The sequence below is a fragment of the Vulpes vulpes genome, chromosome 1 (genome assembly GCF_048418805.1).
Source record: "Vulpes vulpes isolate BD-2025 chromosome 1, VulVul3, whole genome shotgun sequence".
Classification (NCBI taxonomy): domain Eukaryota; kingdom Metazoa; phylum Chordata; class Mammalia; order Carnivora; family Canidae; genus Vulpes; species Vulpes vulpes.
In genome coordinates, this window is record NC_132780.1 from 5,690,891 (window position 1) to 5,714,417 (window position 23,527).

Below are 23,527 nucleotides of genomic sequence, written 5' to 3' on the forward strand. Positions count from 1 at the left end.
GCCAGCCAGTGACAACCTGTGTGATCTCCAAAATGGCAGGTGCTTCACTTCTGCCGTCCACATCTTGCCCAAGAATCTCCATTGGTCCATCCTAATTGAAGGCACACCAAGAAGGTAATTCTAAGATACAGTTCCTTCAGCCTGGTCAAGCTGACACATTACAAAGCCACGGCACAGAGACTGGAGGAAACTGGTGAGATCGTCAGTGACCGCTGGGGAGATGATAGCATGAGCAACTCTGCTCTCCCTTGAGAACACAGGCACCTTGAATCCATGTGTCTAATAACCTCTGGGTGGCTTTTTTTTTTTAGAGTGGAGGGAGGCTGGTAGTCGCTATCTCTTATTTGGCTTTAGCCTTCCTTTCAAAACACACAGAATCCTTATGTTTTAGCTTCAGTCAAGGTGCATCTGATTAGTTATCATTAGATTATGGTTATAGATGTTTCATTAAGTCATATTCCAACTTTCCATAATATTCCAACTTTTTTTAATTTTTTATTTATTTATGATAGGCACACAGTGAGAGAGAGAGAGGCAGAGACACAGGCAGAGGGAGAAGCAAGCTCCATGCACCGGGAGCCGGATGTGGGACTTGATCCCGGGTCTCCAGGATCGCGCCCTGGGCCAAAGGCAGGCGCTAAACTGCTGCGCCACCCAGGGATCCCATATTCCAACTTTTGATTCCAAAAATAACCAACTACTTTTAATAGACTTTATTTTTCATGAACAATCTTAAGCTTACAGAAAGCTACACAAAAAGTAAAGAAAGCTCCCATATAGTTCCTCTCCCTCCACACACATTTTCCCCTACTATCACCATCTTGCAGGTATGGTACCTTAGTTACAATTGATAACCAATAGTGAAACATTATTACTAACTAGAATCCATATTTTACATTAAGGCTCACTGTGTTGTACAGTTCTATGGCTTTTTATAAATGCATAAGGTGATGTATCCAGGGTGTCTGGATGGCTCAGTGATTGATCCTCTGCCTTTGGCTCAGGTCATGATCCCGGGGTCCTCGGATCCAGTCCTACATCGGCTTCCTCGCAGGAAGCCTGCTTCTCCTTCTGCCTGTGTCTCTGCCTCTCTCTGTGTGTCTTTCATGAATAAAATCCTTTAAAAATATATGATGTATCCACCATTACAGTATCATACAAAATAGTCTCACGCTTCTAAAACTGATGAGCCTCATCCTTTCATCCCTACCCCCCCACGTCATGATCCCCTGGAAATCTCTGATCTTTTTACTGGTCCCTATAGTTTTGCCTTTTCTAGAATGCCATATATTTGTGATCACAGTCTTTCAGATTGCCTTTTCAGATTGTCTTCCAAAGCAGCTGTATCGTTTTGCATTCCCACCAGCAATGAATGAGTTCCTGTTGTTCCACATCTTCAACAGCATTTGGTATCATTTTGGGGGTTTTTAGACATTCTAATAGGTATATGGAGGTATCCCATTGTTGTTTTAATCTGCAATTCCCTAATGACATGATGTTTAGCAAATTTTCATGCTTATTTGCCATCTGTACATCTTCTTCGGTGAGATATCTGTTTATAACTTTTGTCTATTTTTAAGTAAATTGTTTTCTTACAGTTGAGTTTTAACAGTTCTTTGTATATTTTAGATACAAGTCCATCATCAAGTGTGTGTTTTGAAAATATTTATCAGTCTGTGATTTTCTTTTCATTCTCTTAAACAGCCAGTACATTTTATTTTTTACATTTTTTTTTTAATTTATGATAGTCACAGAGAGAGAGAGAGAGAGAGAGAGAGAGAGAGAGAGGCAGAGACACAGGCAGAGGGAGAAGCAGGCTCCATGCACCGGGAGCCCGATGTGGGACTCGATCCCGGGTCTCCAGGATCGCGCCCTGGGCCAAAGGCAGGTGCCAAACCGCTGCGCCACCCAGGGATCCCCATTTTGTTTTTTAAAAAAGATTTTACTTATTTATTCATTCATGAGAGACAGAGAGAGAGAGATAGAGAGAGAGAGAGAGGCAGAGACACAGGCAGAGGGAGAAGCAGGCTCCATGCAGGGCCCAATGCGGGACTCAATCACGGAACTCCAGGATCACACCCTGGGCCCAAGGCAGGCACTAAACCAGAGCCACCCAGGGATCCCCAGCCAGTACATTTTAAAACCCCCTGAGGGCAGCCCAGGTGGCTCAGCAGTTTAGCTGAGGTTTAGGCTGCCTGCATGGAGCCTGCTTCTCCCTCTATCTGTGTCTCTGCCTCTTTCTCTCTCTCTCTGTCTCTCATGAATAAAAAAAAAATCTTTAAGAAAAATAAATAAAAATAAAACCCCTTGAAAGGCTCACAGACCAATGACAGACATGCTGTCTAATCAACTTGTTTTTTAATAGCAAAACACCCCAGAAAGGGATCCCTGGGTGGCGCAGCGGTTTAGCGCCTGCCTTTGGCCCAGGGCGCAATCCTGGAGACCCGGGATCGAATCCCACATCGGGCTCCCGGTGCATGGAGCCTGCTTCTCCCTCTGCCTATGTCTCTGCCTCTCTCTCTCTCTGTGTGTGACTATCATAAATAAATAAAAATCTTTAAAAAACCACTTTATTAAAAAAAAAAAAAAAAACAGAAAAAGCAGGCTTACAATGTTTGAGCAAAATGGCACCTTTTGAGCATTAGGTATTGTGGAGTAGCAGCTGCCAATCTTTCTTCCAGGAAACCCACCTGGATTACATCAGTCCCTGGCACCCTTTTCTGCTTCTCAGCCCTTATGAAATATTTGAAGCTTGACAGCCTCTCCCCCAGATTTGCTATCCTAATGGTGACCCCATGGTCCCTTTGCCCTGGGCCAGCCAACTCTTGGATGTCCCTTAACTCCTCACACCCACAGGGTCCCACATTGTTATCAGCATCTCCTCCAAAGCTGTCCCTTCTCTCACATGCGCATTTCAAGGTCTGCTTCACCTAATCCCAGAGCCCTGGACCTCGCCCTAGACCTCGCCCTGGACCTCTACTGCCAATCAATCTCCTGACCCACTCACTCAGTCCTCACCTCTCTGCTCCACAGCCCTACATGGTCCACCACTGCCCTCCGCGACCCTCCCTCATCCTGCTCCACCCTCTTCCTCAGACCCGTTTATTTTTACCCCAGCACCTCTCCCCTCATTTGCTTATTGAATGACTTCTTAGAGAGTCAGGCTTTGAACTGGACACAGGACAGAGCGATGACCTCGGCCAGCATGTTCAGTGATAGGTCACTGAGTGTTGCCACTTCTCGGGGCCCTTGTCCGAGGCGGAGTGGGCTCTCTGGATCTCTAGCCCCAGGACCCAGGGCTTTCTGGGGCAGCGCACGGACCTCGCACATTCCCTGTCCCAAACCGACCCGCTCCTGCTGTCTACTTTCTACCGCCCCTACCTGGTGATGGTGAAGCGTCTACGTCCCCCAGGGGACCCGAGCTCCGCAGCAGGGACGCTGGGGCTGTCATCCACCGCGGTGTCCGCGGGGCAGGGTCGGCTCACGAATGTCATGGAATGGGAAAGACGAAGGAACACCTGGAAGAACGCATGGCGGGGCGCTCTCGGCCCCAACCCTCACTCAGACCTGAACCACCCTGTTTCTGACATCAAAGGGCAGTAGGTTTGGCATCTCCGTACCCGGCCTCGCAGGATGAAAGCCCCATTTTGTCACGCACATCAAGGGAGGCATCTGGGAGCTTCTGCCTCTTGGGGGCCACTTGGTGGTGAGCGGGAGGACGAGGAAAGAGAACGGGCCTTGCCGCTTCTCCACACCCGCTTCATCTTCATTCAAAGCGACCCAAACGGGACGAGCGAGGGACACGCAACCGCTCAGCGCCGCGGAGGAGCCGGGAGACCCCCGCCCGCCCGGCCGGCGGCAGCGTCACTTCCGGCGCGCTCGTGACGTCAGAGGCGGGCGCCGCGCTTGAAGCGGGCGCGGGAGGCCGCCGCTGCGGCGCTGGCATGGAGTTGATGCGGGAGGCGCGGGAGCTGGGCTGCTGGGCGACGGAGGAGATGGGGGCGCCCGTCGCAGCCCGCGCCCCGGAGTCGACGCTGCGCAGGTGAGGGACGCTCCGAGTGAGGAGGACTCCCCGCCCCGGAGATGGTCTCGGGCCGTGGGAACCGCGCCCCTCCCTTCCTCTGCCCCGGTGAGGATGGCCCTTAAGGGCGCCCCTCACACACACACCCAGTAGTATATCCAGGAAGGGGAGCCTGGATTGAGGGACGACCCCCTGACGGGGACCCCCACACTCCCACCCCGTACCCGGAGTGAGGGCCGAGGCGCCAGTGAGGATCCTCCAGAGTTCCTGAAGCCCCCTTCTTGTGTGGAAGTAAGATCTTTGGAGTAAGACTGTCCCTGCAACGTCCTACCACCCCCCACCCACCCCAACCGGTAGGGGGGCTCGAGTCAACAAGGACCACCCCTTTGGAGACTGAATCTATAGGAGTGATGCCCCACATCGGGTAATGAGAGCACCTCCTGGCAGTGTACCCCCCACCCCCTCCTCTGGAAGTGGCTAGAGATAGGCCTTCTCCCAGGAGAAAGGAGTCACCCCACCCAGTGAAAAGCCCACAACTCAGCGACGGAGAACTCCCCAGGAGGGAATGTCTCACCCCAAAAAGTATGGGCCCTCTCTCCCTGCAGAAGGGAGAATTCCCCAGTACAGACTTTCCCCACCACCACCACCCTAAGATAAGGATGATGTACCCTGTGTGATGCCCGAGGCATACCTTTACACACTGTCCCCACAGACTGTGTCTGGGCCAGGGGGCCGACATCTGGGCCTACGTCTTGCGGCATGTGCACAGCCAGAGGTGAGCCAGCAGCATGAGGGAGGCTGTGAGAGTGGAGGGGACACAGGCAAGCCCCACAGTAACACCTCTTCCTTCCGCCTCTCTGCTGTAGGAGTGTCAAGAAGATCCGGGGAAACCTACTGTGGTAACTGGTTCTAAAAGCTGTTCCTTCCTCTTTTCCCTAGTCCCATCCAACTGTGTTTTCACCCACAACCTCATACCTCCTGTGTTCCCACCCCCCCACCAAAGTCTCTGTCATCCCCTAACTCTGGTCTGGTTTCCTCAGGTATGGCCACCAGGATAGTCCAGAGGTGAGAAGCATGCATGTGTTATAAGATTTTCTTTCATCCAAAAAGAGGACTTGTAGATTTCTGCTCTAGGCCCAGCCTTGTGCTATGAGATGCTGGGAATACTGGGTCACAAGACAGCCCTGATCCCCACACTCAGAGGGCTTATAGTCTGGGGGAGACAGGCATGAGCTGGGCATTGAAGGGATATGAATATGAAGCATCAAAGCTGATGAGGTGAGCTGAGAGAAGGGACTGGTTTGGGAGATATACTGAGGCCAGTGTAGGACCTATTGTGTGCAAGGGGCCCCAGTAACATCTAGGGGAAGGCTTCCAGAAGACCTTGGGACCCCTAGATGTGGGGCTCAGTGGGGAGGTAAGAACTGGGGCAAAGATGTAGTGTCATCAGTGCAGAGACAGGAAACAGGAGGATAGGTGAGGCAACCCCAGGAGGAAGGAGGCGGCCAGATGGTACCCTAGTGTTTCTCTAGGCCTAGAGAATCAGGCATAGAAATTACTTGTGATAAACCCTCTACCACCTACCTGTGCAGGCAAGGAGACCGGTCCTCCACAGAGAACAGTCAGGCTGGGTCAAGCCCCAACCAGCCCATGCATCTAACTACCTCTGTACTTGTTTCCGCCAGGCCCGTCGGAAGCTGGAGCTAGAAGCCACTGTTGCTCGCCTGCGGGCAGAGATCCAGGAGTTAGACCAGAGCCTGGAGCTAGTGGAGCAAGAGACTGAGGCTCAGGGTATCCTATGGGGCTGGGAAGATGAGCAATGGAGTGGGTGTAGGGGAACTGCTGATGGCCACGTGTTTCTCCTATAGACATGGCCATGGAGCAGACCCTGCAGAGCATTCAAGACACCCAGCGTCGTGCTCTCCTCCTCCGGGCCCAAGCTGGGGCCATGCGAAGACAGCAGCATGGGCTCCAAGATCCCATGCAGCGGCTACAGAATCAGCTGAGGCGTCTGCAGGACATAGAGAGGTGGGCCTCAGGTGCCCAGGGACCAGCCTTCACCAGGCAGGCAGACAGACATTTTCCTTAGAGACCCAGTGCTCTACCCTGACCCCTTCTTGGGTTCCAGAATTCTGAGCTCTACTCCTTAGGATTTGAAGTCCGTGAGGTCAGGAAGTTTTCTTATCTCAGCCACTTATTTTTCCAGTGCCTAGAATGGTGCCAACTGTATATCTAGGGAATGTTCTGGGGAAAGAACATTAAATAAGGGACAAGTCCCCACCCTTATGGAGCTTACACTATAATGCAGAGGAACCAGATGGTAAACTAGGGAGCAGGCTCTATAATTGCAGGGAAAGATAAATTCTATGATAAAAAAAAAAGGTGATATGATAATAAGGGAGAAGGAGATGCTACTCTGGGGAGGATGGTCAGAGAAGGCCTCTCTGAGGAGGTAACATTTGAATTGGGGAAGGAATCTCATGGAGAAGGACAGCAAGAAGAAAGGTGCTGAGCTAAGCATCTGGGAAGAACAGCCCAGAGGCCAGTTCAGCTTCAGTTACACAGGCAAAAGGGAGAGCATGGGCGGGGGGGTGGGGGCTGTGGAAGAAGTGGACAGAGTGCCATATAGGCATTGGGATTTTACTCTGAGGCTGGGTTCATGTCTTAGCTTGGCCACTTACACCATGACCTGGGGCAGACTACTTAACTTCTCTGTTCTTCAGTTTGTAAGTTCTATGGAATGGGGATAATATTAAATCTATTTTATAGGGTATGTGTGGGAATTAGGTGAGTTAAGTCATACAGAGCACTTGGAAGAGTTTTCTAATACCCATTGTTACTATTCTGAGTGTGGTGGGAAAACATTACATTCTTTTTGAGGGTTTGGGGCAGAGAAGTGACATGATCTGTCTGAGGTTCTAGTAGGATTATCAACTACTAGATGGAAAACAGACTGCATAGGGCAAGAGCAGAGGCCAGTGAGGACACTAATACAGCCAAGAGACGTCAGTAGCTTGATTTTAGAGGTAACCCCTGAGATCCATGCTCAGGAACTAGCCTTGTAGCAGGAGGAGACCCAGACATCTGCTCTAGCTCCCTTCTCTTAGGGACCCCACCCCAACGCTACTCCTCTCTCCAGGAAGGCCAAAGTAGACATAACCTTTGGACCCTTGACATCAGCATCCCTGGGCCTGGAACCTGTGGTCCTGGTAAGAGTCCTGTGCCATGGGGACAGGAGTAGGGAGTCAGGCCAGGTGGACCCCTGGGTTTCCCTCATTCCCCATCTTCTTCCCAGGGTGATGTCCGAACAGCCTGCACCCTCCGGACCCAGTTCTTACAGAAACTCCTAACTCCTCAGGCCAAGGGAGGCAGCATCCCGTGAGTGTCATCTAAGCCCCACAGACCCTGCCAAGAACCTGGGTTTGTCTGGTTTAGAGGAGTGACTTGTCTGTTAATTCCTCAGACACTGAGCCTCTGGACTGTTTCAGCCCCCAGCTTTGCCCTGACAGGGCTTCCAGGCTGGGACAAGAAAGAGACAAATCCATCACAGACAGTGGCAACCTGGGTGGTTTAGGGCTGTTAAAAGAGTATGGAAGCCTGAGAGACTCCAGGTACCCAGAGGAGACACCTTCCTCAGCTAGGGAATCAGGAAGGACCAGTTCTCTGGTGAGGAGGCCTAGCCAGAGTAAAAGGATAAGACAGTATTCTAGACAGATAGCACATGTGAAAGGCCCTGAGGCCAGCTAGTTGGTATAAGCGGGGAGCTCAAGTCTAGCAGGCCTAGGTGGACTTGGTTTCCTCATCCTTGAAATGAGGACAGTGATACCCCCCACCTTACAGGGTAGTGGTGATCCGTAGAAGGAGAGTTGATGTATCTTATAATGTTCTCTGTCCTTCCCCAACTCCACAGAACCCCTCGAGATGACCAGTTTGGAGCTTCCTACCAGCAGTGGCTAAGCTCAGTAGAGGTGAGGGGTTGCGGGAGGCCACACCTTCTGCCCTGTGAGCAAACCTCAGGGTGCCAGGGCTTAACTCTTGATCCCCACCTCATTACCATGGATCCCAGCTCATAGCCCTGCCCCCATCTGGCCCTACTTCACCCTTCCCCCCACCAGACACTGCTGACAAACCACCCTCCGGGCCACGTCCTGGCCTCCTTGGAGCACCTGGCTGCAGAGCGGGAGGCAGAGATTCGGTCCCTGTGCAGTTCGGATGGGCTCCAAGAAACGGAGATAGCCAGGTGTGGAATGGAGTGCTCCGCAGCGCAGGGCAGGATGGGTGGATGGGTAAGCGGGGACAGACTCGGGACCAGGCACAGTCACCTGGTGATGGGGGTGGAGCTGAGACCCAGTGACTGATCTGGTAAGTGGGCTGACTTTGGTCACCCCTGGAGCCCAGGCAAGGGGAGAGGGCTCCTCCCTCAGCAGTTTTACCCTACCCACAGGTCCCAGGCACCAGACCAGTCAGACTCCAGCCAGGCACTGCCTTCCATGGTGCATCTCATCCAGGTGACCCCCAGACATCCTTCCCAGGACTCCATCCCCTTCCCATCCCAAAGCCCACTTGATCCCCTCACCCCCTTGGATCATGTCCACCCTGACTTTGTACCCCTGCCTCAGGATAGCTGGCGGGCCGTGGGTACGCTGGTTGCCCAGCGGGGCCCCCTTCTGAAGGAGCGTCAGATCCTGACTCGGCGCCTCCAAGGCCTGATGGAGGAGGTGAACAGATGTACCCTGGGATCCAGCGAGAGGTGAGGGGGGTCCCTCAGCAGAGGCCTCTAGGCCATCTCTTTCCCAGAGGTCTCAGAATACTGGACTTTTTTCCTGCCTCTGTGGCTCGCAGCTCTGCCTCCCTGTTCCCCTCATTTGTTCGTGGCTCCTTGTGTGTCCTTACAGATCTGATCTCCCTCCTCCACTATGAGTCTTAGTCATTTTTTTTTTTTTGAGTCTTAGTCATGTTACTCTCCCTTGCTCTTTTCTGCTCTACCCCAGGCAGGTGCTGCTGCTGGGGCTCTGGGGCTGTGGCCTGCGGGCAGAGCTCAAGGCCCTGCGTGCCCAGAACCAGGAGCTGGAGGAGGTGGCTGGGCGGCGGCAGCTTCTGCTACAGGAGTTACAAGCCAAACAGCAACGGATCCTGCACTGGCGCCAGCTGGTGGTGAGAGGTGGACCTGGGGGGGTGGGTAGTGGCAGTGCCTGATGGAGGGCCAGAGAGAGGCAGGGAGTGTTAGGACCCCAAACTGGACCTCTGGTGGTGGCAAGAGGTCCAGGATGAGCCTTCCAAGAAGAAGCAGGACCTGTGCAAAGGGGAGGGCAGGGCCGGAGGGTGGGAGGTGGGAAGTAAAAGCGGCCCATCTCGCGGCTCGTGGTTGCCCAGGAGGAGACACAGGAACACATCCGCCTGCTCATCAAGAGCAACTCAGCCAGCAAGACCCGCCTGTGCCGGAGCCCTGCGGAGGTGAGGTGGGGCTTGGGGTGAGGGCTGGGGAGGCCTGGGGCTCCTGGAGATGGAGCTGGGTGGCTCCAGGCTGCCCCTCCCTTCCCATTCTTTCCCCACAGGTGCTAGCTCTGGTGCAGCGAAAAGTGCTCCCCACATCTGAGGCGGTGGCGCCACAGAGCCAGGAGTTGCTGCGCTGTCTGGAGGAGGAAGCCCGGCATCTGCCCCACCTTCCGTTGGGCACCCTGCTTCGGCATAGTCCTGAAGGGTAAGACTGGAGCCACCCCCTATAGCCCCTCCATGGCTGATCACTGCTTCCTGATTCCACTCCCAAAAAATAATCCCAGGCCTCCGGTGTTCCCAAGCAGCCAGACCTCACCCAAGACCTCATTCCCACTCTGGAATCCTCATCCCCAGACCCACCTCCACATTCCTGGGGCCTCCTGAGCCCACCTCTCAGCCCCTAGAACCTCTGGAACCCAGGCCTCCCTCTAAGTACCCCACTCAACCTGGACTTTCCCCCAGATTGCAGCCCCTGCCCACGGTCCTGCCATCCATCCACCAGCTGCATCCTGCGTCCCCGAGGGGCTCCTGCCTCATAGTGCTGAGCCACATGCTGGGGCTGCCTTCAGGGAAGGTGAGTGCCTGTCCCCTATGATCTGTCTTTCCACCCCTCCTCCTGCCCAAAGTGACTGTCCCTCCCCTCCACCCTCCCTTCCAGGCTCCGGAACTGCTCCTTCCAAAGGCCGCCTCTCTTCGCCAGGACCTTCTGTTCCTCCAGGACCAGCAGAGTCTCCGGTGCTGGGATCTGCTCCGAGTAAAAACCAGCCTGCCACCAGGACCATCCACCCAGGGTAAGGCCTGCCCTGCCCTCACAACCGGCATCCCTGCCCATTCCCAGGGCCATCACCCTCCAGAAGAACCCACAAACACCCCTTGCTGACATAGTGCCTACTATGCACCGAGTGCTTTAAGCATGTTCACTGGTTTCATTTACACGGCAGCCCTATGGGTTTAGCGCTGCCATTTGCCCCTTTTACAGAGGTAGGAACTAAGACGGGAGGCTTTGGTGGTTGCCTAGGGAGCAGAGCTAGTATTTAAATCCAGGCAGTCTGACATATCTCTGTACTCCTAACCAGGTGACATTGCCCATCAAATTGCCAAGTACTCACGTATGATCATCCAATACGATTGAGTACTTAAAAAGTAGACTGTGGACTTAAACTCCTCTCAGCACTACTTCTTCCCTGCTGTGCAATCTCCCAATGCCTCAGTTTTCTCCTCAGTGGAGTAAGCATAATCATAGTACCTTACAGAGTTGCTGGGAAGACTCAGTCCGGTTACCCAGTCAGGGCACTGAACAACGCATGGCATAATACTTTAATCGCTATGTGTCTCTGGTGTGGTTGCAATCATTTTGTCTCCACGTGTGCAGTCTCTTTTAGTCCTTATGATGAGGGTAGGGTGTTTTTTTGTTTTTTGTTTTTTTGAGAGAGAGGAGGGGGAAGGAGCAGAGGGAGAGAGAGAACCTTAAGCGGGTTCCATGCCCAGCACAGAGGCCAACATGGGGCTTATCCTCACAACCCTGAGATCATGACCTGAGCCAAAAGCAAGAGTCAGGTACTTAACAGACTGAACCGCACGGGCGCCCCCAAGAGTAGGAATTATTAAGACCAAATTTACAGATGAAGAAACTGAAACTTAGAAAAGTTGTTCATTGCTAGATTCCCTCAGGAAGTACTTGCTAGGTCCCTGCCAGCTACTGGCCCTGAGAACTCAAAGGGGAGAGAGGCCAGAGCTTCCCATCCCCAGGGATCCCAGCGGCGGAAGCAAAGAGCACAGAATCAAAGGATAAATAGGTAGAAGAGGTGTATTGATGAGGAATAACTTGGGGTGCCATCAGCAAAGCAGGAAGAAATCATTTTCGGGCCTTTGAGTTTTGGGCTCCCTGCCTTCCCCTCTCCAGTGAGCAGGGAGCTGGGTGTGGGAACAGCCCAAGATGTGGCCCAGCATCATCCCACCACATGGGCATCTCGGATTTTAGTATGTCTTTAACAGAACGTAGTTCCATCTGTTCTGAAAAGCAGTCTTCAGAAAAGCTTTTCTTCTCCCTGTTTTCATTCCCTTAGTAAATAACCCCCCCCCCCCTTCCTTACTGAGACCAGCAATCCAGGAGTCATCCATAATTCCTCCCAGCACCCTAACCACCACCACCCCCTCCTTCGACCTATCAACAAGCCTTGTAGGTTGAGCACGCCCTAGTCTGTCCCCTGCCCCACTAGCCTGTGGCTCGGTTACACCTGACCGCAGAAGTGCCTGAGAAAGGTCATGCCTGAGGCCAGAAGACCAGGAAGGAATGGAGCCAGGATTCAGGCCAGGGGCTCTGGCTGTATTGCTCATCTATCTGTACTTGGTCTGAGATGGGCCTGTTTGGGGCCTGTGGAGAGGGACTAGACCCAGTCACATCTCCAGGGGGAAACCCTGCTGGAGCGAAGAGCTGTAATAGTCTGAAGAGGAAGCCTTGGGGTAGGGAACAGTGGGAGGGGCTTCTAGGAAAGCTAGTGTCTTGAGTAGGCCCAGAGGGATAGATGAGGTTTTAGTAGTAGCAGAGGCCACATAGCGTATACCTTCAAGTACTAGGCTAAGAAGCTCAGACTCCATCTGGGGGGGACTTGGGAGCCTTGGAGGGTTCCACGCAGGAGAGGGAAAGAATCAGGTTTATGCTTTAGGAAGGTCACTGGCTACCATGTAGAGAATGGACCAGAATAGGAGGTTGAGGCCTGGAGCCTGGGAGGGAGGCTAGGGGCCAGGTCGGGGGTGGGGGGAGAAGGTGAGGGATGGGCCAAGGAGATTGATGGTCTGTCAAGGAGGGAGGAGGGTATCCAGGATGAGGCCTAGGGGCTGGTGGGCTTGCCCCTGAGATGAGGACCTAGGAGGAGGGAGAGGTTTGAGAGAGGTGCTGAGGTCACAACTAAGTGCTGGAGCCTTGGTGACCCATTGTCTGTGAGGCACCTGGGAGTCAGGACTCAACGAGCTGCCTCCCTGCTTTCTCACCTGCAGAGCTGCTGCAGATCCGGGCATCCTGGGAAAAGGAGCAGAAAGACAATCTGGGGCAGGCTCTGAAGCAGCTGGAAAACCTGCTGAAACAAGCACTGGAGCGAATCCCCAAGCTACAGGGGGTTGTGGAGGACTGGTGAGAGGGTGACGAGAGCGGGGCAGGGTGCTGAGCCGGGTGGCATGGGCAGAACCTGGGCGGTGACAGGCAGGCCATGGCGTTGGGGGAGGCTGCGTGTGTGGAGGCCTGGGCCTTCCGGTGATGCTGTCCGCTTCCCCCAGGTGGGAGCAGCCAGGCCAAGCCGCCCTGTCTGGGGAGCTCTGCCAGGGTCTGTCCCTGCCCCAGTGGCGACTGCGCTGGGCCCAGGCCCAAGGCGCCCTGCAACAACTGTGCAGATGAAAAGGGGCCTCAACAGAAATCCAGAGCTTCATATTCACCCCTCCAGAAGACCTTTGGAAGAGAGAGAGCCTCACCAGAATGTGTCAGCCCGTTGTCTCCCTCATATGCTCACAGCCTGTTGTGTTCCTCTCAACTGCCTTGTACCTGTCCTTTATTCGTCAGAGCCAAAGATGGGGTAGTCTGGACCCGCCCTAGGTCCCCCTGAAACTGCCAGCATCACTTTCACCTTCGGCAAAAAGTCATTGAGCTTGTGCTCTAAACACTGAGGATCTGACACTGAACAAAATGGACGCAAGTTCCATCCTTCAGAGGTGATTCTAGGACAGGGAAGTAGACCTCTCACAAGTTAAGTGAGCAAAATAGTGTGTTGGAAGATAACAGCTCTGGAGAAAAACAAAGCAGGCTATACGAGGTGCGACCTTAGGGAGAGGGCTGCACACACTGTAAAGGTAACGAGAGGGAAGCACGTGGGTATGTGAGGTGGGCTTGTCGGGGGCTGGGGTGGGAAGGAGGCAAGAGCTCAGGCAACCACCCTGAGCTCAAAGTGCTGGTGTGAAGATCAAAGACGTGGGGGCGTTGAGGGTTTGTCTTCTAGTTTTTACGTAGTTCCCTTTTTTACATTTAAATCTGAAGTCATTTGGAATTTATCCAAATGGATCCAATTTTGTCTTATTTTACATATATCCCATTAGCACTTAAAATTCTCAGAGCAGTGCTTCCTTCTGAAGGAGAGGTAGATAGTAGGGATCAACCAAGGGAGGAGGCAAGGGAACTTTCTAGAGTTGGAAATGGATTATTTGTTGAAGGTAGTAGAGGGTGTCAGAACTCATCTAGCTATACTCTTTAGGTCTGTGCATTTCACCATGAATTATTATTCTTCAACTTATAAAGTAAAACTTTACCCACCTATATATAAAGTAAAACTTCAGGTGATTTGAGATGCCACCTCTTCATATGCTAAATTTCCACGATTAATCAGGCTATATCTGGATTCTCTTCAAGCCTATTGTCTGTCTGACTCTCGTGTGCCATCTCCACAGTGTTTTAATTATAAAGGTGTCATCGTGTTTTATTACCTGAAATGGCTGGTTGCTGTCTTACTCTAATTTTTCAAGGTTTCCCTGTCTCTTGCTAATTTTTTCTCCCAAATGAAATGAACTTTATACTCAACTTGCATGGTTCCAGAAAAAATACAAATATGGATGAGAGTTTTACTGGGGTTGCAATAAATTTACAAATGAGGGAGATTTGACATCTTTGTGTCTTTACCACATTTCCTTTCCTATGTGCCACCTTAGTGTTCCCCTCCTCTCTTCATCTTGGCTCCTAGCCAAGACTGAACATGGGGGTCCTTGTCCCTCCTCCCTGATAAATTTTCCTCCCTAGTACATCTTCTAACATACTTTGTGATCTACTTTATTAATCCTTTGTTGTCCTCCAAACAGAATGTGAGTTCCCTGAAGATGAAGTTCGCTATAAACTAGAAGTTGGACAAACCTTCCTAAATATGATTCAAAGTCTAGATGCAGTAGTAAAGAGAAATACTGATGAAAATGTAAAAACAAACATTTGCAGGGTGCCTGGGTGGCTTAGTCAAGTTAAGCAGCTAACCTCGGTTTCCACTTGGATCATGATCTCATAACATGGGATTCAGCCCCAAGTTGGGGCTCAGCAGAGAGTCTACTTGGGATTCTCTTTCTCCCTCTCCCTCTGCCCCTTTCCCCATTCATATGCACTCTGAATAAATAAATAATTTTTTAAAAACTTTTTCATGGGAGGATCCCTGGGTGACTCAGCGGTTTGGTGCCTGCCTTTGGCCCAGGGCTTGATCCTGAAGTCCTGGGATCGAGTCCCACGTCGGGCTCCCAGCATGGAGCCTGCTTCTCCCTCCTGTCTGTGCCTCTCTCTCTCCCTCTCCCTTTCTCTCTATGTCTATCATAAATAAATAAATAAATCTTAAAAAAAAAAACTTTTTCATGGTAAAAAAAAAAAAAGTAAAAAGATAAATTGAGGAAATTTTTCAATTTATATTATAAGTGGATTTGTGTGCACATGTATGTGTATGTCAAAGTAGAAAAAAATTCTAAGTCCATAGAAAAGTTGGCAAAATGGACAATTCTCAGAAAATAGGCTCCAATTCAATTATAATAAGAGAAAAGTAAATTAAATCCCTACTTTGGAAAAAAAAAAAAAAAACACCCTACTTTGGTACATCTTCCACCCATCAACTGCAAAAAAGGAAACCTAAAATTTTGGAAGCTCACCGTTGACCAGGCCATGGGAAAACAACACTCGATAACAGCAGTGGACATGCAATGTGAAACAACTAGGGGATAATTTCCAGCACACTCCATATGCATTTACTCTTTGCCTAAACAATCCTGCTTATAGGAACCTACCCCAAAGGTATACTGGGTGAAATACAAGTTGGAAGATCTTGTACAAACAACTAGACTGTATTCAGGAGGTCAATGGGACTAGATTGGGGACTGTTAAAAGAGTAGTGACAACCAAATGCAAGGTAGGTCTTGAAGGAACCGTGGAATTTCCTTTCAGAAGAGCTCTGCTGATGCTTTGCCAAGTGAACCATGGCAAGTTACATAATGTCATTCCTACAAATCCCAGTCATCTGGGGACAACAGGATATTTGAAAATTGGAAATGGGAAACTCGTATTTTAGAGAACATTACTGTGTTAAATGTCTCTGATGAGATAATGGCATTGTTTTTAGTGGGAGAATATTCTTGGAGGATGTTTTTGAAGTATTAAGGAAAATGCAGCTTTGAGATCATTCAGAAGAGAATAAGGTCAAAGGGACAGGGATGGAAGCCAGCCATCTACGAATGTACACTGTTTCATACTTTGCACTGTGGAAACATAATTTTTCATAATTAAAAAAATGAGAAGAAATCCCTAAAAATCAGGGGGTGAGGGGAATGAACCTAACTACCAAGCTGGTGGCACAATTGATTCAGGTAAGAATTGTTCCAGGTCTTTTTCACAACGGGTTTGCCACCAGAACACAGGTGTCGTGAAAACCACTGCTAAACCTAAACCAAAATGGGAAAGAAAAAGACACCAACGTCATCATTGGACACGTAGATTCGGGCAAGTCTACCACTACTGGCCATCTACAAATGTGGTGGGATCGACAAAAGCACTTGAAAAATTTCAGAAGGAGGCTGCTGAGATGGGAAAAGGCTCCTTCAAGTATGCCTGGGTCTTGGATAAATGAAAGCTGAACGTGAACGTGGTATCAGCATTGATCTCTCCCTGTGGAAATTCGAGACCAGCAAGTATTATGTGACCATCATTGATGCCCCAGGACACAGAGACTATCAAAAACATGATTACAGGGCAGCCCCGGTGGCTCAGCGGTTTAGCGCTGCCTTCAGTCCAGGGCGTGATCCTAGAAACCCAGGGTCGAGTCCCGCGTCGGGCTCCCTACTTGGAGCCTCCTCCTCCCTCTGCCTGTCTTTCTGCCTCTCTCTCCCCATGAATAAATAAATTAAAAAAGAGAAACATGATTACAGGCACATCCCAGGCTGACTGTGCTGTCCTGATTGTTGCTGTTGGTGTTGGTGAATCTGAAGCAGGTATCTCCAAAAATGGGCAGACTCATTAGCATGCCCTTCTGGCTTACCCACTGGGTGTAAAACAACTAATTGTTGGTGTTAACCAAATGGATTCCATTGAACCACTCCACAGCCAGAAGAGATATTAGGAAATTGTTAAGGAAGTCAGCACCTACATTAAGAAAATTGGCTACAACCCCGACACAGCATGTGTGCCAATTTCTGGTTGGAATGGTGGCAACATGCTGGAGCCAAGTGCTAACATGCCTTGGTTCAAGGGATGGAAAGTCACCCGTAAAGATGGGAATCCCATGGAACCACATTGCTTGAAGCTCTGGGTTTCAGTCTGCCACCAACTCATCCAACTGATGAGCCCTTGCGCCTGCCTCTCCAGGACATCTACAAAATTGGTGGTATTGGTACTGTCCCAGTGGGCCGAGTGGAGACTGGTGTTCTTAAAGCTGGGCATGGTGGTCACCTTTGCTCCAGTCACTGTTACAACTGAAGTAAAGTCTGTCGGAATGCACCATGAAGCTTTGAGTGAGGCTCTTCTTGGGGACAATGTGGGCTTCAATGTCAAGAACGTATCTGTTAAAGATGTTTGTCGTGGTGATGTGGCTGGTGACAGCAAAAATGACCCACCAATGGAAGCAGCTGGCTTCACGGCTCAGGTGATTATCCTGAGCCATCGAGGCCAAATCAGTGCTGGATAGGCACCTGCGCTAGATTGCCACACAGCTCACATTGCTTGCAAGTTTGCTGAGCTGAAGGAGAAGATACTGTCATTCTGGGAGAAAGCTGGAAGACGGTCCCAAGTTCTTGAACCCTGGGGATGCTGCCATTGTTGACATGATTCCTGGCAAACCTATGTGTGTTGAGAGCTTCTCTGACTGTCCTCCTTTGGGCCGTTTTGCTATTTGTGGCGTGAGACAGACAGTTGCTCTGGGTGTCATCAAAGCAGTGGACAAGAAGGCAGCTGGAGCTGGCAAAGTCACAAGTCTGCCCAGAAAGCTCAGAAGGCTAAATGAATATTATCCCCCATACCTGCCACCCTAGTCTTAATCAGTGGTGGAAGAACAGTCTCAGAACTGTCAATTGGCCATTTAAGTTTAATAGTAAAAGACTAGTTAATGATAACAATGCATTGTAAAACCTTCAGAAGGAAAGGAGAATGTTTTGTTGACCATTTGGTTTTGTGTGTGCGTAGCAGTTTTAAGTTATTAGTTTTTTATTAAGATTTTATTCATTCATGAGACACACAGAGAGAGGCAGAGGGAGAAGCAGGCTCCATGCAGGGAGCCCGACGAGGGACTCGATCCAAGGTCTCCAGGATCGCACCCTGGGCTGAAGGCAGGCGCTAAACCGCTGAGCCACCCGGGTTGCCCAAGTTATTAGTTTTTAAAATCAGTACTTTGTAATAGAAACAACTTGACCAAAAATCTGTCACAGAATTTTGAGACCCATTAAAACAAAAGTTTAATGAGAAAAAATAAAAAAAGATTTGTTCCAGGTTAGGTTAAAATAGTACTTTCATTCTATGCCCCCAGTGGCACATGTATCCTAAGGGAAAAAGAATTGCAATACACTCTTAAAATACATTCATTAGTCTTATTGTTTGTAATAACACTGGTATTTTTATTTTGACAAAAATACATAGTTTACATTTTTGAAACCCCACATTAAGTATTTTGAAATTACATATTTGACTAAAGCAAATATTTATACTGTTACTGGGAACCAAGATATTTTTTTCAAGTAGGCTCCATGCTAGGCATGGAACCCAATGAAGGGCTCAAACTCACAATCCTGAGATCAAGACCTGAGCTGAGGGATGCTGGGGTGGCTCAGTGGTTGACCATCTGCCTTTGGCTCAGGGCGTGATCCCAGGATTTGGGGATCAAGTCCCACATTAGACTCCTCGCAGGGAGTTTGCTTCTCCCTCTGCCTGTGTCTGTGCCTCTGAGTGTCTCTCATGAATAAACAAATACATCTTTTGGGCAGCCCTGGTGGCTCAGCGGTTTAGCACCACCTGCAGCCCAGGGTGTGATCCTGGAGACCGAGGATCAAGTCCCACGTCAGGCTCCCTGCATGGAGCCTGCTTCTCCCTCTGCCTGTGTCTCTGCCTCTCTCTGTGTGTGTCTCTCATGAATAAATAAAATATTTAAAAAATAAATACATCTTTTTAAAAAAATTACCAAATAACTAAAGTAGCCTTGAATTATAACCCAAAGAATACAATATCCAGGAGTCCCTACTAATAAAAATGACATAATAAAAGAACAGACAAATCCTCTGTGCAGAAGAATTACAAATCAAGGAAATGAAATTTAACTCTCCACCCCTCAAGCGTGGGCTGCACATAGTGGCTTCCTTCCAAAGAGCATGGAAAGGGAATAAAAAGAAAAGTAACTTTAGAGTGGAGAAACCTGACAAATGCTACCTCAACCAGGAGATCCAAGTTAACACCAACAGAGGTAAGTCATATTGACAGCATGTACCCTTGAAGTGACATGATGAGAACTGCACTTTACCTCTGAGGTCTTCCCCCCACACCTACCCCCCCAAAAAAATACATAACCCCAGTCTAATGCTGGGAAAAACATCAGATCCCAAGCGAAGAACATTCTACAAAATACCCGACCAGTACTCCTCAAAACTATCAAACTCATAAAAAACAAGGTATGTGAGAAATTGTCACTGACAAGAAGAGCCTAAAGAAGCATGACAACTAAATGCAATGTATCCTGGAAGGAATGTTCAAACAGAAGAGATTAAACACTAAGAAAATCCGAATAAAGTATGAACTCTAGGGGATCCCTGGGTGGCGCAGAGGTTTGGCGCCTGCCTTTGGCCCGGGGCGCGATCTTGAAGACCCGGGATCGAATCCCACATCGGGCTCCCGGTGCATGGAGCCTGCTTCTCCCTCTGCCTATGTCTCTGCTTCTCTCTCTCTCACTGTGTGCCTATCATAAATAAATAAAATTTTAAAAAAAAATTAAAAAAAAAAAATAAAGTATGAACTCTAGTTAATAATGTTGGTTTTTTTTTTTTTTTTCAGGAACAAGACAGGGATGTCCACTCTCACCACTGCTATTTTTTTTAAATATTTATTTATTTATGATAGACATAGAGAGAGAGAGAGAGGCAGAGACACAGGAGGAGGGAGAAGCAGGCTCCCATGCCGGGAGCCCGATGTGTGCCTATCATAAATAAATAAAATTTAAAAAAAAAAATTTTTTTAAAAATAAAGTATGAACTCTAGTTAATAATGTTGGTTTTTTTTTTTTTTTTTTCAGGAACAAGACAGGGATGTCCACTCTCACCACTGCTATTTTTTTTAAATATTTATTTATTTATGATAGACATAGAGAGAGAGAGAGAGAGAGAGGCAGAGACACAGGAGGAGGGAGAAGCAGGCTCCCATGCCGGGAGCCCGATGTGGGACTCGATCCCGGGACTCCAGGATTGCGCCCTGGGCCAAAGGCAGGCACTAAACCGCTGAGCCACCCAGGGATCCCCTCATCACTGCTATTCAACATAGTACTAGAAGTCCTAGCCTCAGCAATCAGGCAACAAAAAGAAATAAAAGGCATTCAAATTGGCAAAGAAGAAGTCAAACTCTCCCTCTTTGCAGATGACATGATACTCTACATAGAAAACCCAAAAGATTCCACCCCAAGATTGCTAGAACTCATACAGCAATTCGGCAGTATGGCAGGATACAAAATCAATGCCCAGAAATCAGTGGCATTTCTATACACGAACAATGAGACTGAAGAAAGACAAATTAAGGAGTCAATCACATTTACCATTGCATCCAAAAGCATAAGATACCTAGGAATAAACCTAACCAAAGAGGTAAAGGATCTATACCCTAGAAACTACGGAACACTTGTGAAAGAAATTGAGGAAGACGCAAAGAGATGGAAAAATATTCCATGCTCATGGATTGGAAGAATTAATATTGTGAAAATGTCAATGCTACCCAGGACAATTTACACGTTTAATGCAATCCCTATCAAAATACCATGGACTTTCTTCAGAGAATTGGAACAAATCATCTTAAGATTTGTGTGGAATCAGAAAAGACCCCGAATAGCCAGGAGAATATTAAAAAAGAAAACCATAGCTGGTGGCATCACAATGCCAGATTTCAGGTTGTACTACAAAGCTGTGTTCATCAAGACAGTGTGGTACTGGCACAAAAACAGACACATAGATCAATGGAACAGAATAGAGAATCCAGAAGTGGACCCTCAACTTTATGGTCAACTAATATTCGACAAAGGAGGAAAGACTATCGACTGGAAAAAAGACAGTCTCTTCAATAAATGGTGCTGGGAACATTGGACATCCACATGCAGAAGAATGAAACTAGACCATTCTCTTACACCAGACACAAAGATAAACTCAAAATGGATGAAAGATCTTAATGTGAGACAAGATTCCATCAAAATCCTCGAGGAGAACACATCTAAACCCTTTTTGAACTTGGCCACAGTAACTTCTTGCAAGATACATCCATGAAAGCAAGAGAAACAAAAGCAAAAATGAACTAGTGGGACTTCATCAAGATAAGAAGCTTTTGCACAGCAAAAGAAACAGTCAACAAAACTAAAAGACAACCTACAGAATGGGAGAAGGTATTTGCAAATGACGTATCAGATAAAGGGCTAGTATCCAAGATCTATAAAGACTTATTAAACTCAACAGCAAAGAAACAAACAATCCAATCATGAAATGGGCAAAAGACATGAACAGAAATCTCACAGAGGAAGACATAGACATGGCCAACATGCACATGAGAAAATGCTCCGCATCACTTGCCATCAGGGAAATACAAATCAAAACCACAATGAGATACCACCTCACCCCAGTGAGAATGGGGAAAATTAACAAGGCAGGAAACCACAAATGTTGGAGAGGATGTAGATAAAGGGGAAGCCTCTTGCACTGTCGGTGCAAATGTGAACTGGTGCAGCCACTCTGGAAAACTGTGTGGAGGTTCCTCAAAGAGTTAAAAATAGACCTGCCCTACGACCCAGCAATTGCACTGCTGGAGATTTACCCCAAAGATACAGATGGAGTGAAACGCCGGGACACCTGCACCCCGATGTTTCTAGCAGCAATGTCCACAATAGCCACACTGTGGAAGGAGCCTCCGTGTCCATTGACAGATGAATGGATAAAGATGTGGTTTATGTATACAATGGAATATTCCTCAGCCATTAGAAACGACAAATTCCCGCCATTTGCTTCGACGTGGATGGAACTGGAGGGTCTTATGCTGAGTGAAATAAGTCAATCGGAGAAGGACAAACATTATATGGTCTCATTCATTTGGGGAATATAAAAAATAGTGAAAGGGAATAAAGGGGAAAGGAGAAAAAATGAATGGGAAATATCAGAAAGGGAGACAGAACATGAGAGACGCCTAACTCTGGGAAATGAACAAGGGGTGGTAGAGAGGGAGGTGGGCGGGGGGTGGTGACTAGGTGACGGGGCACTGAGGGGGGCACTTGATGAGATGAGCACTGGGTGTTATTCTATATGTTGGCAAATTGAACACCAATAAAAAATAAATTAAAAAAAATTTTAAAGGCACCCTATTCTCATCACATCTATAGCACAGAAGCAAACAAAAACCAGTATTTTTTAATATTTTTATTTATTTATTTGAGAGAGTGAGTGCAAAGGAGCTAGCGCAAGGTGGGGGTGGGAGGGCAGAGGGAGAGGGAGAAGCAGATTCCCCGCTGAGCAGGGAGCCCAAGGTGGGGCTCAATCCCAGGACCCCTGGATCATGACCTGAGCTAAAGGCAGACATTTAACCCACTGAGCCATCCAGGTGCCTCCAAAAGACAGTATTTTCACAAAGGATTCATTAGTGTTGATTTAGACTTGGAACTTCAAGAAACCAAGACAGCCAGTAAAAAGTAAGTTTTCACACATACACACACACAAAAATTCCACCAACCTACCAAATGCTACGTGTATACCTTATGTGTAGCCTGATTTTATATAAAGACATTCTGAGGCAGGGAAAATTGAACAGTCTGGGTGTTAGATGATATTTATATATATATGTATACATATATATGTATATATATATATACATATATATATATACACATACACACATATATATATAATTTAATTTTCTTAGGTGTGAAATGTTTTTCTTTTAAATAGTCCTTATCTAAAATGAATAAATAAATAAATAGTCCTTATCTGTTAGCGAGACATCGTGAAGCATTTATGGGTGAACTGACCAATGTCTGGAATTTAATATACTCCAGCAAAATCATAATATCAATGAGGAGTATACGTGAAACAAAAAGGGTAGAATATGAGTAATTGCTGAGAGGTGGAGGTTCGTTATATTCTCTAGTGTTGTGTATTTTAAATATTCACAACACAACACATTGAAGACGAAGAGGGATGCGCGGCGTCCCCAAGGCCACGGAGACCAGACCTACCCACGTGACCTTCTGAGCTGATTTACTGCGGTCTCGGCCTCTGCAGGAACTGTTCCTCCCCCCACAACATCTCTCTCCATTTTCGTCCAGCAAGTCTTCAGAGGTCACCCTCTGCAGAAAGCCCGGGTCAGGCGCCCCCTCTGAGCCCCTCCCCACACCAGGACCCTCGTCTCTCTGGGAGTCCCCGGCGGTGTGCGAGCCCGGCTACCCGAGACGGGAGGCGCTCGGCGACCAGCCGCCTCCAGCCCCGCCCAGCCCCGGGCTGCTGCGGACTTCCCTGTGTTAAAGCTTCCGGAAGGAGCTTCGGTGGCACAGGCGGAGCCTGCGAACTTTTCTGGGCTCTCAAAGGTCCACTTTCCTCTTTAGGGATGGGGCCAGCGACTTCACAGCGCTCTCATTAGCCCTTGTTCCTCCAATGAGGGCGTGGTCGCCTCGCTTGGCGGCACTTACTTAGATCCAGGTTCTTCATTGGTTCCTTTTTTCCGCCACTCTGATTGGTTTATATTCCTCCCGGGGCGGGCCCTCCAGGTGTGGCCCTATTCTCATTGGCCTCGCTCCGCATGATGTC

At 48.8% G+C, this 23,527-nt stretch overlaps 2 protein-coding genes across 4 annotated transcripts in view; one reads left to right on the forward strand and one right to left on the reverse strand.

Annotated features, from left to right (window-relative positions):
• The window catches only part of ATP4A (ATPase H+/K+ transporting subunit alpha), a 118,935-nt gene extending 115,049 nt beyond the window's left edge, over positions 1-3,886 (reverse strand). The window contains exon 1 of one of the 2 annotated variants that reach the window (XM_072751184.1): positions 3,621-3,886. The gene's annotated coding sequence lies outside the window, so the exon portion shown is untranslated. Of the gene's footprint in view, positions 1-3,381 lie in introns of both variants that reach the window. The other variant, XM_072751180.1, reaches the window with a different exon arrangement.
• Positions 3,869-14,160, forward strand: HAUS5 (HAUS augmin like complex subunit 5). Of its 2 annotated transcripts, XM_026010239.2 has the most exons (19): positions 3,869-4,042; positions 4,734-4,796; positions 4,888-4,920; positions 5,062-5,086; positions 5,707-5,812; positions 5,890-6,049; positions 7,161-7,230; positions 7,317-7,399; positions 7,932-7,989; positions 8,137-8,261; positions 8,466-8,529; positions 8,641-8,771; positions 9,013-9,175; positions 9,395-9,475; positions 9,577-9,722; positions 9,980-10,091; positions 10,176-10,308; positions 12,515-12,647; positions 12,791-14,160. In XM_026010239.2, exons 1-19 carry the CDS (start codon positions 3,945-3,947, stop codon positions 12,906-12,908), a joined length of 1,902 nt encoding a protein of 633 aa, XP_025866024.2. In that variant the 5' UTR covers positions 3,869-3,944; the 3' UTR covers positions 12,909-14,160. The 2 variants fall into 2 exon arrangements, with proteins under 2 accessions (XP_025866024.2, XP_072607307.1); XM_072751206.1 differs by lacking the exon at positions 5,062-5,086 and having other exon boundaries at positions 3,887-4,042.
• Positions 14,161-23,527: the final 9,367 nt, after the last annotated feature.